The sequence below is a fragment of the Maylandia zebra genome, linkage group LG3, assembly GCF_041146795.1.
Source record: "Maylandia zebra isolate NMK-2024a linkage group LG3, Mzebra_GT3a, whole genome shotgun sequence".
Lineage (NCBI taxonomy): Eukaryota > Metazoa > Chordata > Actinopteri > Cichliformes > Cichlidae > Maylandia > Maylandia zebra.
The window spans coordinates 42,218,722-42,231,827 of NC_135169.1; the positions used below are offsets into that span (position 1 = coordinate 42,218,722).

The 13,106-nt window shown below is 42.8% G+C and overlaps 1 protein-coding gene across 3 annotated transcripts in view; it reads right to left on the bottom strand.

The window, feature by feature from the left end:
• Positions 1-13,106, bottom strand: part of LOC101469483 (ADAMTS-like protein 1) — a 100,809-nt gene that overhangs the window by 26,395 nt on the left and 61,308 nt on the right. For 2 of the 3 annotated variants that reach the window (XM_004554382.4, XM_004554381.4), the window contains exons 3-5: positions 6,551-6,678; positions 1,091-1,136; positions 542-778 (exon numbers count right to left, since the gene is read on the bottom strand). In XM_004554382.4, the coding sequence (XP_004554439.2) occupies positions 542-778; positions 1,091-1,136; positions 6,551-6,678 (411 nt within the window). Of the gene's footprint in view, positions 1-541; positions 779-1,090; positions 1,137-6,550; positions 6,679-9,726; positions 10,507-13,106 lie in introns of those variants that run through there. The other variant, XM_004554383.4, reaches the window with a different exon arrangement.

Sequence of the window (13,106 nt, forward strand, 5' to 3'; positions counted from 1 at the left end):
AAATCTCTGAGGCTACTGCGGTATCAGACACACTGACAGCACATCGTTTAAAGACGGGGGCCTCAGCGGACTTGTTGGACTTGTTTTTCCAGGACATCCCACAAATGTTCACTCGAATTAAGATCTGGGGAAGTTCACACCTTGATCCTAAACCTATTTGAGAGTATTGTTGCAGGGGTGTAGTGGTCTGTGAAAATGTTTAAGCAGATTGTACATGTCAAAGTAATGCCACATGAATACCAGGACCCAAGGTTGCCAATCAAAGAGCTGCACAGAGCATCACACTGACTTCACTTGCCTTACTAGCTTAATCTAAACTTTTTACAACACACTGGGATATATTTACTTTGGAAGATCAACTTTTCAGTTATTTTTAAGGTGAGCTGATCTTAAATATAAGGATTTGCTTAGTTTACTGAAAAAAAGAAGTTTTTATATGCAAGTCCCACAAGATGTACATCTTGGCTTCAAAAATTAAAAGAAATAAACCAAAATTCTTGATGACTTCAAAGCAATTGAGGTTCATGACATGGTTACTGACCTGGCAGATACCACTGATGCACATGTCCAAAGACTCTGTGTAACAGCGTGTCCCATCCAGCACCTTGGGCGCCAGCTCCACCACAAGGCCTGAGCCCTTGGCTTTGCATTTGAGAGCACACGGGTTGTCTGGATCGTTGTATACCGGCAGCCACTCGTGGTACTGGTCCTGGTATTGCTCATCTGCGTGAGCTGAACACTGCTGGGCACGGAAATCACCGGCATCTGAAGGGCAATCCTGAGGGACATTAAAACATATTTAAAAATATTTTACATTCTTGAAAAAGGCAGGGCGAATGAAGTCTTGCATCTCTAAATGTGTATGTGGGAAGAAGACTGCTGCATGAAATTAGCAGAATAAATGGAAACAGAAGAAGTTTGATGCAACTTCTTACTTTCTCTCAAACAGCAAGATCCCAAATCACTGAATTACACCCCGTACCCATAAATCTTTTAGACACAATTTGCCATATCAGTTTTACTTCTTCAATAAAAACACTTGAAAGCTGTGTCGACATCCACGACACAAAGATGAGTGGGTTCAACTTACCACATTGCTGCATGTGCGATATTTGATATTCTGTCCTTCGCAGGTCCTACAGAAGGAAAAAAAATGAAACCATGGGTAAATAGGCCGTGGGAGAGAATGATAAAACAAACCATAACATGAACCAGTCATCATCATCTGAAGGAGCTGGTGTTATATCCAGTGACTCTTCCCTCATTATTCATATTGAAAATTATAGCGCTGATGTGGCAACCCACGAACATAAGTCTGTGGTGCGTTTGCAAAGCTTTAACAGCGTATTTCACACAAAGTAACTGTGCATAATTATCCAGTGGCACGCTGAAGATGACAAATGAAGCTGATAAAACCTGCAGTTCCTGAAATGACCACTTGAGGGTGGCTCACAAAGCATTTAAAAGACTGGAATAAAGCCCAACGACACAGTAGAAATAAACATTAACAGCCTTCATAAACAATTGTACAGGGCTACATTGTTTAAAATTGTTATCATTGAGACTTAAAGTTATCAAAGTTCTGAGCACGACTGCTTTGACTGAAAGGCAAGAACAGCAGCAGAGTGGCCAAGTAGTCTCTAGCTATCTGTTAGTGAACTGGACCACTGTTTGTGGCATTGGTGCCTTTTGAAGAACTTCAATGCAATTATTTGATGAATAATTTAACTTTCTGTGCTGCTAACTGTACTTACAACCTGCCCAGCTGGTTGTTGTTTGTGGATTTCCAGCACTTGCTGCATTAGATTGCACTGTGATGGACAAATTCTGCAAAACGCATAAAACTGTGTTATTTCTTTACCTTTTGCATTTTCATTTATTGGCTACTATATATGCCGATATAGATATAACAGCAAATAGCTATTATTTCCCCTGCAGTCAGGCTCTAGTTCAGTTTCCACACTCGACATATGTTCCTCCATTCTCTGCGATATGAATAATCTTTATAGACAATTTGACTTCAAGCTTATTACTTGTAAAAGAAAATCTCAAAAATCTAAAGCTTTAACACGAGTTTCACAACATTTAAAAATAGGAGCCCCATTTTCTCTGTGTGTCTGAAAAAATGCAAAGCTGCACGCAGTAGTAACGCAGACAGAGTAAAGCCCTCCAGCCTGCGTCTGCTGAACAGATTGGAGCAGTTTGGATCACGACTCCCTGCATGACAGTCTGCTTTGTCTCTGCCCAAATTATCGAGCTAACCACTTATTGAAAATGAGGATTTCTTTGTGCTTTGATGCAGAGTGATGATAAACCATTGATGGTGACTATGATAGGGCAATTATCAAAGACCCCAGTGGAAACTAATCAAATGGTATTCTTTTGGGAAGTTAAGAGGAATTCCAGTGTCACTGGCCCTTAGCTAATCTGGAATCATGATTGGAGACGTCACTGACTTTGGACTCAGCAGTGAATGAAGGCTTAAGGTTTTTTACAATGTTATTCCAGAGAATGGAGGGAGTGGATGTGGACCATGTGGCATGGCAAGAACATTAGAACCTGTGACGAATCCAGACGGTCCCCTCTGCCAAATCAAACAGTAGGCCATGGGGCCTGAACCCCTAACAAGAGACTTTCAAAGACCAAGAGTTGAGAGACAGGTAGCTAAGATCTGGATCAGCGTGGAAACTCACACTGGGACAAGCAATATATAAACGAGACATAAAGAGGCAAAGGGAATAAAATGAATTTCCCTTTTCATTTCCTTTTGATTTTAGAAGCTCTAAAGTGGAGGCTAAGCAGACGTAGGGCCAGGACATGGGATTCATCATGGCGTCATCATAGGTTAGGGAAAAATAACTCGGTTGAAATATCAGAAGTCTTGGAGCACATAAAACATAACTCACAAACTGTGACCCCAAACACAAAAAGACAACTACAGAGAGTGCGCTCATTAGTTAACTGCACGAGACTCAACAAAGACTAAAAGTACCATCTATAGCATTAAACAGAAAAAAGGAAAATCTACTGTAACCATAAAAAAATTGGGCTAGTATTGGATACGCAGTAAAATTCATCCGGCCCATAATGTCCATATATATGTCATCAACTCTTCTCGCAAGATTGAAAGTAATTGCACGCAGGGCTCCAAAACCCATGCCACAATATTGATACACTTGAGGCATGTGGGCACACAAAAATGTAGCTGATTTGCTAACGCCTAAAATATGCTCAAGCTATGAGCTCTGCTATTGATCAGTTTAGGAAAGCTAAGAGTTTACTGTTTATCTCAGGAGGATAACGAGAAGCTGAAAAAGATGGAACAAAGAGCATAACAGAGGCCAGAGTATCATGAGATTAGGCAAAAATATTGCAGTTGTCAGTGAAATTAATCATGATATATTTTGTCTTTTTATTCATTTGTAGGGCAGAGCTGTAGGTCTACTACTGTTAGGAATATTACTAAAAAGGATGGAGGTGTTAATAACACAGCATGGACCACACAGAGTGATTCCCAAGGCTGTAAAAGAGACATAATCTTGGTTGCTAGGCCAACCTTAATTTCACATTTCATTGCCCTGGAGAAATTTCACTTTTACCCACTTTTGCCTTTAAAAAGTTGCGGCATGCCTTCACAGCCTAATGTCACTTCATGTCACCCACTGTATAATTTCAGTACATACGTGACCGCATTGCTACAGGAAACATCTCCTGCCTACAGTTGTTGATATTTACTTCCCATTGGTGTCATGGTGACAAACGACACAGTCAAATTCTTTGTGAATTTCTTCTAAACAAAGTTGAGGTTGGATCTTTCTTTTTTTCTTTTTAATAACATGTACAGATTAATATTTTCCTGCCTAGTGCTTCATTAATATTGGAGCAGCACTTTTTCTTGCCATGACATCTAATCCATATGTTCACACTTGGATCCAACCAGCTATGCTGCTGTTAATAAAGAAGCCGGCGATCAAGTGCAGTAACTTGTGTGGATAGAAGTAATGAAGGCCAGGCAATCTGCGGATAGTCTGTACTTCTGCACATGCCCTTTCGAGAGGTTAACTAACTCTGGTGTGTTTTGCAGTAGCAATAAGTGCCCTGTATGTGCGTGTGTGCATTAAAAAGTCAGAGAGTTGGAATGGTATTGGTTTGGAGGGTGTTGCAGACCTATTTCCAGCTCCCTTTTCCAAAGAGTCACACACACACACACACACACACACACACACACACACACACACACACACACACACACACACACACACACACACACACACACAAGGGGCCTTGTGCTATGCTTTTTAATGATGCCGTTTGATCTGCTACCCGAGGCCAGGCTACGACTCCCTCATTCCCACGCAAGAGCGGGGTGAGGTGGGACAAGGTGGAACGAAGCCTCCTACCATTTGCTCAAGAGCTCCATACATTATGGCAACTGCCAGAGTTGGTAAACAAACCTGCCTGGACTTAGAGGAGGCGGAGAATGTACATCAACACATACACACGCTGCCTATGTCCCGTATGAAGCTCAAGCCCCAAACACCTCTTAACAAGTCAATTACTCCTGAGGTTTGTCTGACCAAAATATTCTGGGCAGGCAAAGAGAAGTGGTTGCTCCAGAGATCGTGAAATGAACTCCTCAAAGAGACATTGACCTCAATGTTTACAGTGCAGTACACGGGGGGTGGGGGGTGGGGGCCCTCTGGCACTTGTATGCTGCTCAGTCTTTTTGTCTAGTGCCAGTGCAGATGGATTCATGGTTGCAGACATATGAGAGCCTTTCACAGTACCTCGGTTGTGACCTCAAGAATGATGTGAGCTGTTCTGGCAGTTTGATCCTAGACTATTGCACTGTTTCATGATCTGAGTGACTAGTCCTGTCACTAGGGGTGCTACCTCTGCAGCCAGCAGCAAACGTCACTGGTTACCTTGAGTTGAGCAGCAGTATATTCTGGGAACTGTAAAACAGAGGAATGCAAGTGAAGTCACCCTGCAGCTATTTCCCAGCCTATAAATGTGACAACATTTCTAAGGAAAATGTACTGTCTCCCTTCTTATGTCCATTTTTCCCACTTGTTCCTTAAATTTGTTTATAATTGACCACTTTACCCAATGCACTCGGTCCCTGAGCTTTAATCTTGGAGCACTGTGGGTTAGCTTGAAACCTTACCGACCAGGTGACTCTGGCACAAGGATTAAGAGGTTCCTGATATAAGCCTGAGATGATGAGCAGTGGGAATCCATCCAATGTGGGACTCCGTGTTTGCACAGCCCAAATTCTGTCACATAAAACACTTATTAAAAGCGGCATGTAGTTTCGCAAGAGTCACTGATTGTTCTGCTCTGATCTGTGAGGAAACATGTTGGGGTCATTACTGAAATTCAGATTCCAAATGTCAATGATGAATTCAAGATTTTGGCTCACATGGCTGTCTAGACGGGTCCATAGTGGATCCACTCAGGGATCTTTAACAGTCATGTGTATTTTGAGCACTCCACTTACAACCCAAGGGAATGGAGGATTTGATTTGTGGGATTTACTCACACTATTAAAACCCCTGCCTAAACCTAAAAGCAATGATGTTGCATTTTGATGGAAATCCGTCCAACTTCAGTCAGGACTTTCTACTTTAGAAAAGGGGATTAGCTCAGATCACGTTTGAACACACGCTAACAAATTGCCGGTGGGATGTTTCCATTTTTCTGAGGGTCACTGAGGTTCTAACTTTCAATTTACAGCAAATGCTCTCCTGCTGTGATGTAGTCATCATTTAATGACTGCGCTATAAACTCAACAGTTACATCAGGCCACTGATTTTTGTTTTAAAAAGGCTCTTTATGCCCCTGCTTCTCATAATGATTGTTTTTTCTGGAATTTTTTCTGCATCCGAGATTTTTAGACCTGATATCAGTAAATGCTGCCCAAAGGATTGTAAAAATAAAATAATCCTCATTTGTCTTTTAGCTTCTCTCCCTTTAAGAGGTTTTTGGCTGCTTGGCTGCCTCTTACAAATTAGATGACCATATTAGGATATCCGCTCTCTCTGATGTCAGCAAGACCCATTATTTGGAAAAAACACCTGAAATTGAGCTTCTAGAGGAGTCTTAAGTTGAACTTTTGGCTAATATGAAGTAGTAAATACACTGACCCCATTATTTAATGGTAAATGGTAAATGGCCTGTATTTATATAGCGCTTTTACTAGTCCCTAAGGACCCCAAAGCGCTTTACATATCCAGTCATCCACCCATTCACACACACATTTAACAACCACCCACAACTATAATATTTACCTCAATGACAGAAATAAGGAAAAGCAGTTTAGTATGTTAACTTCTAGTAATGTCTGCAAGAATGTGAGCAATCTCTAATCTTTATTTCTCCATCATCAATATTTTTACGTGTGCGGCTTCTCCTTCTGAAAAGTCTGATGTTGCAGGAGACATTAGCCTTGCAAATGTTAATATTACTCTATGAAGAGAACCAGACCAGCTCTCCCGACACTGTTGCATGTTCTCTCACAGGTTACCTCTGTGAAGCTTTTGGGTCTTACTTGGAACTGAGGCATCGTCTGAGGGAGTAGGAGGCTCCTCCGCCACATGTACGAGAGCATTCACTCCAGGAACCCCAGGCGTCCCAAAGCGTGTCTCTGTCCTCTTCTGATCGGGCCGTACGCGAGCTCTACACACCAGAAGAAGAGACGTTAATATGCAGTGTTTTGGACACTCTGATAACAGGCGTCTGCTGTTATCAGCCTTCATCAGCTCTACAGAAGCTGAGATAAAATAAACTGATCACTGAAGCTCACTGTCATCTTTATATTGGACTCTTTGACCTTATGACTTAGCAAAGATCTCCCATCATTACAGAAAGCAGCTCTTTAGCCAAGTGAGTTGTGGCTTCCTGCAGCCATTCCTTTTGCAATTGAGGAGCTTAAAAAAAACCTAAAAACTACAATAAAAGTGCACATGACAGGAAAAGAGAGGCAGTAAGAGGAAGTAATCACGAGTTCTTGACTTCTGGCCCTTTTGCGTATTTAAAATGTCTGAGTCATGCATTAAAGTTTGAAATATTAGTCCTTGCTTAAGGCTCGGGCCACACTCGTGTGCCTCTCTCTGTTAATTGCATTGTGCTGTATTTGGCAGCGGAGACGGGAATATTACTGCGCCACCCAAAATCAATATTATGAGAAGCTAAATTTTACAACTACAAGGACAGTGTGCGTCTCGGATGTAGGGTGACAGCCAAAAAAAATTAAGATCCTCGCTATCTCAGCTCCTGTTTACCTCATAAAGTCTTTGGTATTTTCCAAGTGGACTAACTCGCCGTGCTCGTAGGGAAAGGTTTATTTATAATGCCGCTGCTGTCAGGCAATATGGCAATATCTATTGTTGTGTTTAAGTCAAGATAGTTTTCCTCTGCTTCACTTTTCTCAATGCCCTTTCCAGAGCTGACTGAATGAAGCAATAGAGAGCTGCATTTTCTGAATACCGGGCTCAGATTAGGTGAAAAGGGAAACAGATTGTTTTTGCTATCTAGAACAAGGACTCAGTGAAGGTATTCTACTTAAAACCTGCCAGTGAGACTGAGGTAAAGGAAAAAACTGGTCCTGTACCTGTTTAATGGATGACAACTTGGAAAATTAAAAAAAAAAAAAAGACTTGGAACTTGGAACCAACACTGGGACAAATCGTCCACCTCCTGTGGCAACAGGAATGTGGCTCAGTAGACCGAAGCGCAAACACAGTCAATAAAGTAACCTGCCAATCTTCCAAGGCGGTTTGGGAGTGTTCAATGGGAGCAGATGAATACAAGAGAAAAATTATCATTTTTTTAAACCACTCAGTCTTCATAATGCTGCTGGACCATGAAAGACTTCTTTTCCTAACATTGCAGAAATGCTGCTATTGTGTGCTCTGGACAGCGTCGCACAATAGGGACTTTTACACCGTGAGGCGGCAGTTTGTGTCTGCACATCCAACAGAGTTTTTGACAGTGATTTAACATTTCCAGCTCTTGCAGATTAGGCATGAAATGTGAGCCCTAAACAAGCTCATTTACCCAGAAGCCGCTGAACATTAGGGGTGGGGTGTGTTCAGAAAATGAATTTGCACCTACTGGGCAGTTTACAGTGAAGATCCAGGCTTGCGTTTGAAGTAGAATGCTTTAAGATAGAAAGGTTTTTTTAGGGGAAAGCCAGTTCATGCTGACCTCTTTACCCCCTTTTTCCTCCCTCGAACAGCATGGCAGTGCACTTCAAATACAGAGATGAATGGATCGTGCAAAGAAAAACAGTAACAATGCAATAATAGGGCTCCGATTATTTTCCTTGGGTCATGGGAGGAAAAACACCCATGCTGTACAGTCCTGAGAGGGGATGGCGGGTTCACATTATTAAAAGTGCGTGGGGACTGATATAAATGGCTGTCAGTGCTGATGACGCCGGAGGAACAGCAGAGAGGAATGGCAAAACCTAAACACAGCCAGCGGAGCATACAGCCAAACATATCGGCAGCGGCGCTACTTTCTGCACGGGCCAACTATTTCAATGTTTGGATCCCGGTAAATAAACACAGGCTGCGCTCTGGGCAGCCGGTTAGTGCACCACCTTAATTCTCCTTTGAAAAGCAATCAGTGAATTTTGCACTCAATTACGACTGAGGCTGTGTGTTGCAAAGCCAAGAGTGCTCGAGGCGCAGAGAGGCTTGCGAAGAAAGAGGAGTGGAAGTAGATGAAGGATGAAGGGATGGAGATGAAGAGGTTGTTTGGCTCGCTGCGCTGCTATTGTTCTCAATGAAAGCGGAGGAAGACAAGGCTCCGCTAGCTGGACGGCTGTCCTGCTGGGATTTGGAGCCAATAATCAAACGGCTCAGATATCTACTCTTCCTTAACCCTCCATCACTGCACGTCCCACCGCTTCTGCTATGATCTATCGCGCTTCTTATTTCATTTGAGCGTTCATGCACCCATAACTGACTCATAATGCTTCCTAAAACTCTTTGCAAAAGCACCTTTGCAAACACAAACTATCATTTGCTCACTGGTGCTCATACTGTGAAAAAAAAAAACAGAGCAAATACACGAGGGTGACAACCGCAAGGCCTTTGTTTTTCCACAAGGTAAAAAAGCGGAAATGAGCATATGATTAAAGATCACTTAACTCCACGTTATGAGTTATTCTGATGGACGGATTCTATTTAAGTCACCTGTCAGCAGCTGAGACTAAAAACACTTTCCCTGAAGATGGAAAACTCCTGAAAAAGGGGAAAAAGAAACCCGACTCTGGTGCCTTCTTTTGCAGACTGTGTCAATACGACGGCCTTTGCAGTTGGCAAAGACACATGATATTTGCACATCTGCTAAATCCCTTGTCATGTGGCCAGCACTGCGCAGCACAGTACTGTACTCACGGTCATGCTGTGAGGAAGGCACTGTAATGTAACAGTGAGCCTGCAGCTCGCTGACCTCCGCATGCACAAGTCCTTTTTTCATGGCTTAGGTTAAAAAACATAATAATATAATAAGACAATGCTGCAGGACTGCTGTAGCTGACCTGGCAAAGCTACTGTTGAGAAGACTCCAGGATGTGGAGAGTGCACTGCTTACTTCAAAATACACACACATACAAGCATAAACACTCAAATAGATGCTTTTAGAGGACATTAATAACCAAAGACAAAATAAAAACTTTAAAATGCAATTGAGATAACAGGGTAAAAATCACAGTACCAGAAGTAGAAGAGCTGTCATCAACAGCATGCAGGATGAAAAGTCTTGTTCCATGCCTTTTTCAAAGTGTGTGTGTGTGTGTGCGCGTGTGTGAGACCCAGTCCCTCCAGATCTGCTCGTGAGTACTTTTGTGTGTGTGTCTGGGTCCGATGCGTGACGGCCTCCTCCGTGGGTCACTCTGCGTGCTGTGTCTGCCTCCCTGCCTGCCGTCTCCTGTCTGACTTGCTCCCGTTCTTTCTCAAGAGTATCTTGGGGAAGCGGAGGGAGGGAGAGGGGGCAGGGAGAGCGTGGGTGAATGTGTGTGCGTGTGTGTCCGTTTTAGAGCGTGCACTGCATGAAAGTTGGAGGAAGTAATCGGAAGGGCGGGGGGGTTGATCCAAGCACCATGAGCCCTCAGGTCTGGCACATTAGCCAATCAATAAATGGGCTTCAGATGACAGTGTTAGTACAAACAAGAAGCTGGGCCAGCAGCAGCTTCACAGCTTTGCATGTTTGTGTGTGTGCGTGTGTGTGTGTGTGTGTGTGTGGGTCAGACTGTCAGAGAGAAGGAATAATGGCAGACAGACAACTGTAAACCAATTTTCTTCTTTTCCATTTCTTTTCCTAATATCTCAAGTTTCCGTCTCACTCATGCCACTGCTTCCTCTTTCTTTTAAGCTTTGGATGGGTTTTTTCCCTCTCTGTAGTTTTCCCTCACTCTGTTGGAAATGTCAGAAACTCTCGGTCCTACTGTGACATCTTTAGAATTAACCTTTTATTTCCAGCCTGCTTGCGCAGAACTGGTGACTTCAATTACACATCTGAGCAAAGCAGAGACACATTTGGCACTGCCATACTTCACCGTTGGCTCCAAATCGCTTTATTTTTCCCAAAGAGTTACATGTGTGAGCCTCTATGTTAAATCAGATGACATAGTGTGGTCACTGAAGCTATCAGGATAGACTTTTCAGCCACCCGCCTACAACCCCCTTTTTTATGAGCTAAAGGTTTACTTCAATGGAGCCTTTTATAACATCTGGCAGTTTAAGCTAGAGAACATTTACACCGTGGAGGTGGGGGACAAGCCAGGTGTCCCCTGGAGGGACAAATCCTGTAGTTATTTAAAGAAAAAAAAACACCCAGTAAGATGGACAACCCTTTGGCACACGGGGAATATACTTATACACTGAGTGGCTTTCCAGCTTCCTTTTGCGATGGCAGGACGCAAAAAAACAAAAATCTGAAACCCAACATTAAAAATAGCGCAGGCAAAATGACCCGCTGGCATTCCTTGATGTTACTCACAAGGTAGCAAGCTATCATTCAGGCATCCAACCCCGAGGCTCCAAACACAATAAAAACTCTGTGCCCTTCGAATCAAGGCCTCACATCTTCTTCCCAATCAAACACCAAATCAAAAGCCGCATAATTGGTATCAATTAAGGCTGAGAGGAATGTGCTGCACTCCAGAGCAAATAGTCAGCCACCCTAATCACAACATCGGAGCAGACGTCTCGACACTTAACGCGGCACACATACACACTTTTTTATATTTCAGCTCTACAAAGCAAACCTGTCTCGAAGTCCAAAGTCACTGACAGAATCGGACTTAGCTTGTTTGATTTGGTAGGTTGAGCATGTTCCATGAATTGGGGAATTATCTTAACGCGCACACACTGGTGTAGTCTGTGGTGCCAGCAGGGAAGGACGTGGACTTTGACATGTTCACAGGCTGATGCGGCCCATGCATTCTCAATCCATAACCCTCTGATATTTACTTTTAGAAGAAATCCTTCTCGTATTTGCCAATGTGTGACTACAGAAAATAAACCGTGGCATCAATGATGTGCCTAGAGCTTAAAACCAAACACCCGAGGAGGAAATTAACGGTTTTGATTGACACGAGCTTGGAGACGGCTCTCTACCACAACATTGCCGAAGGTGTCTCCTGACAATTTAAACAACAATCCATGAAGATGATGAGGTGAGAAAAATGATAGAGCGCATTGTTATTTTACACAAGGGCAGGCTCGGATATTAGGTTGCATAAGAGAAGCATGCAGGAGGTTTTGAGGATTAGGGGAAATGACTGTCCACAGACAAATGCTCCACTGTCTTAAAAGATGATTCTGCTTTAATATGAAAGAATGGGTTAGGATAACATTGGCTGCCCCAAAGTAATTGCTGACATATGGGAACAAGGTTGAATCACAACAACAATCTCACAGAGCCAGAAACAAGAAGACTGACTGTAAACAAGCCAACAGCTAATTTAGATCCCCTTTTATTTTGCAGTTAAAACTTAAAGTGAGCGCATTCACATGATGGTAAAAGTCCTATTAAAGTTCACCCCAGTTTTCCTGACTGAAGTCATCGATTCAACAAAGTGCTGAAAACATTACTCAAAGATTTTGGTCCATATTGACATGACAGCATCACGCAATGGCTGCAGATTTGTCAGCTGCACATCCATGATGTGAATCTTCAACTCTACCACATCCCAAAGGTGCTCTATTGGAATCAAATGTGGTGACTGTAGAGGCCATTTGAGTACATTGAACTCACTGTCATGTTCACGAAACCAGTTGGAGGTGACACTGTGGTCATAGAGGGATGGAAATGGTTACTAACAATATTCAGGTAGGCTGTGGTGTGTAAATGATGCTCAGTTGGTAATAAGGGTCCCAAAGTGTATCAAGAAAATATCCCTCACATCATTACGCCACCAGCCAGAACCGCCCATAGAAAGCAGGATGGATCAATACTTGATCTTTAGCTGATAGGAGTGGTGGCTGGTGCTGTTTCCTGGTGCTGTAGCCCTTCTGCTTCAAGTTTTCACATCTTCCATGCTTAGAGACGCTCTTCTGCTTGTAACCAGTAGCTATTAGTTACTGTTGCCTTTCTATCACCTCAGGGCAGTTGGGCCATTCTCTTCTGACCTCTGACATCAATGAGGCATCTTTCATCTAGAGAACTGGAACTCACTTCACATTTTCTCTGTAAATCCAAGCGACGGCTGTGTTGGAAAATCCCAGCAGATCAGCAGCTTCTGATACACTCAGACCAGCTTGTCTGACAGCAACAACCAAAAGTCCCTGTTCATTTACCTTCAATCGCTTCTAATCATCTTCCCGACCCTCACTGGTTTTCACCAGTTGGATTCTGTGTTAGTTTTTGTCATCTTCCATTTTCCTTTTTTAGCTGTTACTTTACACTTACTTGCTGACTCACCAGTTCTCCTTGTGGTCCTGCCATCGCTTTAATGTTTTGCCCTTTGTCGCTTGTGTTTTCCTGTAATTTATGCAAGGTTAATCACCTTTGTACTCAAGCTTATCTTTTTCTCAGTATTCCTGCTTTTTGTGTCTATATTAAAAAAAAAATGCCCATAACACTACTGTTCA